The sequence below is a fragment of the Trachymyrmex cornetzi genome, unplaced genomic scaffold, assembly GCF_001594075.2.
Source record: "Trachymyrmex cornetzi isolate Tcor2-1 unplaced genomic scaffold, Tcor1.1 scaffold3449, whole genome shotgun sequence".
In the NCBI taxonomy this organism is placed as follows: Eukaryota; Metazoa; Arthropoda; class Insecta; order Hymenoptera; family Formicidae; genus Trachymyrmex; species Trachymyrmex cornetzi.
The window spans coordinates 4,234-6,472 of NW_017298163.1; the positions used below are offsets into that span (position 1 = coordinate 4,234).

At 27.5% G+C, this 2,239-nt stretch overlaps 1 protein-coding gene across 1 annotated transcript; it reads left to right on the top strand.

Annotated features, from left to right (window-relative positions):
* Positions 1-6: 6 nt before the first annotated feature.
* LOC108763172 (uncharacterized) lies at positions 7-2,190 on the top strand (the record flags this gene model as incomplete). The annotated part of the gene is made up of 4 exons (XM_018510549.1): positions 7-31; positions 889-1,034; positions 1,695-2,040; positions 2,117-2,190. Coding segments are annotated over exons 1-4 (591 nt in total), but the record flags the coding sequence as incomplete, so codon positions are not given.
* Between the last annotated feature and the right edge of the window lie 49 nt (positions 2,191-2,239).

Here is a 2,239-nt window from a genome sequence, read left to right on the forward strand (position 1 = left end):
AACGAAATGGCATCAACAAAAGACAAAGAACGTAAGTATTTTGACAACATTTTTTAATGCTTAACATTGTACAATTTATGAAATAATTCTCATTACACTTACAAGTTAGTACAAAAGTACTTGTTAGTAAGGTTATGTTCTTAGAATCGACGTGTTCAAAAGTGTTAAATGTTTTCTCGTTGATTTATGGTTGTTCTACAATGTGCTTTTTGTTTCCTGTTTCTTGCTGTTTGTCTCTTGCCTTTTTGATAAAAAAAGCAAGAGACAAACAGAGGCAAACAGCAAGAAACAGGAAACAAAAATCACATATTGTAGAACAAGCATTATTCAATATTGTTTCAAATAATTTCATTGATGTTGCAGAAAATAAAATTATGTTTGCATATATATATATACGCCACAAACTAAAAAATATCAGATTGTGCGTACAACAGACATTTACCAATTTAATATTGATAATTATGATTCAAAAACTGATATATATAAGAAAAATATTGATAAATCGATATTGCCCGATGGAAAAAAACGAACTTGTCAAGTTTTAAAGTTAGGAGGTAAAAGTTCATACATATTTGATTGTAAATTATATTGTCTGTTCAAAATTAATTTATAACTTTGTATGTTCTCACTTTCACTTCATAGATACAAAAGCAGCACTTGAGAAGAAATTAAATAAAAGAAAAGTTCCAGTTCCGAAATTAACAATGTCTACGGTTCATGATAATGATAAAAAAAAAATATTCATAAATTGATATTGCCCGATGGAAATAAATGAACTTGTCAAGTTTTAAAGTTAGGAGATAAAAGTTCATACATATTTGATTGTAAATTATATTGTCTGTTCAAAATTAATTTATAACTTTGTATGTTCTCACTTTCACTTCATAGATACAAAAGCAGCACTTGAGAAGAAATTAAATAAAAGAAGAGTTCCAGTTCCGAAATTAACAATGTCTACGGTTCATGATAATGATAAATCTTTACTCAGTGAGGAAGAAGAAAATGAAATCAGCGATATCGTTAAAAGAAGAAAGGTAAAATCACATCATCATTAAACAATAGAACGATGTTTTTATATAATTGAATAATCTTTATGTTGTTAACCAAACATATATTTCATACTTTACCTTTTTACTTTACCTTTTTACTAAAATGTTTATATCTTCGAGTAATATGGCATACTAACTAGGTATACTGTTAATATTTATAATATGCAAGTATTTAGATACATTGATTTTTATCATTAATAATATTTTTCATGTGTATAAAATGATACATAAAATTATTTTTATTGCATCCAATAATTGTTTAATTATCGGACACATTACTTGAAAAAGGGTTAAAATAGGGATGCACGATTCTGAATCGATTCAATTCTTTCTCCCAAAAATAGCATTTTCTGCACTTACATTTTCTGCACTTTTCACATTTAGAACGAGAGGGAATATCTGGATGCCTAGAAGAAGCAAGAGCAAGATAATCAACTTGGTTATTTCTTCCAAACGTTCCAATTTGTTTCCGTCATCTTTTAAAAGCGAAAAATATGAAACATGCAAACAACATGAATAATCCTTTTTTCTCAAACATGTGGGAAAAAAAATCGAATCGATTCAAAATTGTACATCCTTAGTTTAAAACATTTTTTGTATTTGTTACGTGTAATTCAGAATTCATGTAATTTTGAAAATTCTCAGATTAATCAAGAGCGTTGTAACAAATCTAGAAAAGAGACAAATACTTCTATTATTGCTGCTTATGTAAGTGCATCTAATAAGCAGCAGTCATTACAACTCAGTGCTGCTGACAAGAGTGAAGAATCCAATATTTCTGATAATGAAGAAGACTCGAGTAATAATTTACTAAAAGAAAAACAAAAAGAATTAGATGAATGTTTACAAAAACTTATGCATGCTGAAGACAGAGCAAAGTTTTGGGAAGAGCAATATAATACTTTGCAAGAATCTGGAAATTACAACCTTACAGAAAAAACCGGAAAAAATATTATTACTATCCTAGAAACGATCAGCAATCGTACTCATGGTAAAAATTTATTTTATATTATTATATTTAATATTTACATTATTTACAATAGCTTCAAGATCTTTAATAATTACAGATGATAATGATTATAATGCATCTAAAAATGAAAAAAGTTCTGTTAAAGAACAAACAATCAACATAGGAAATGATGTTTGGATACCTAAAATGATTCACGAAGAACTTATGCATGAGAAAGAAT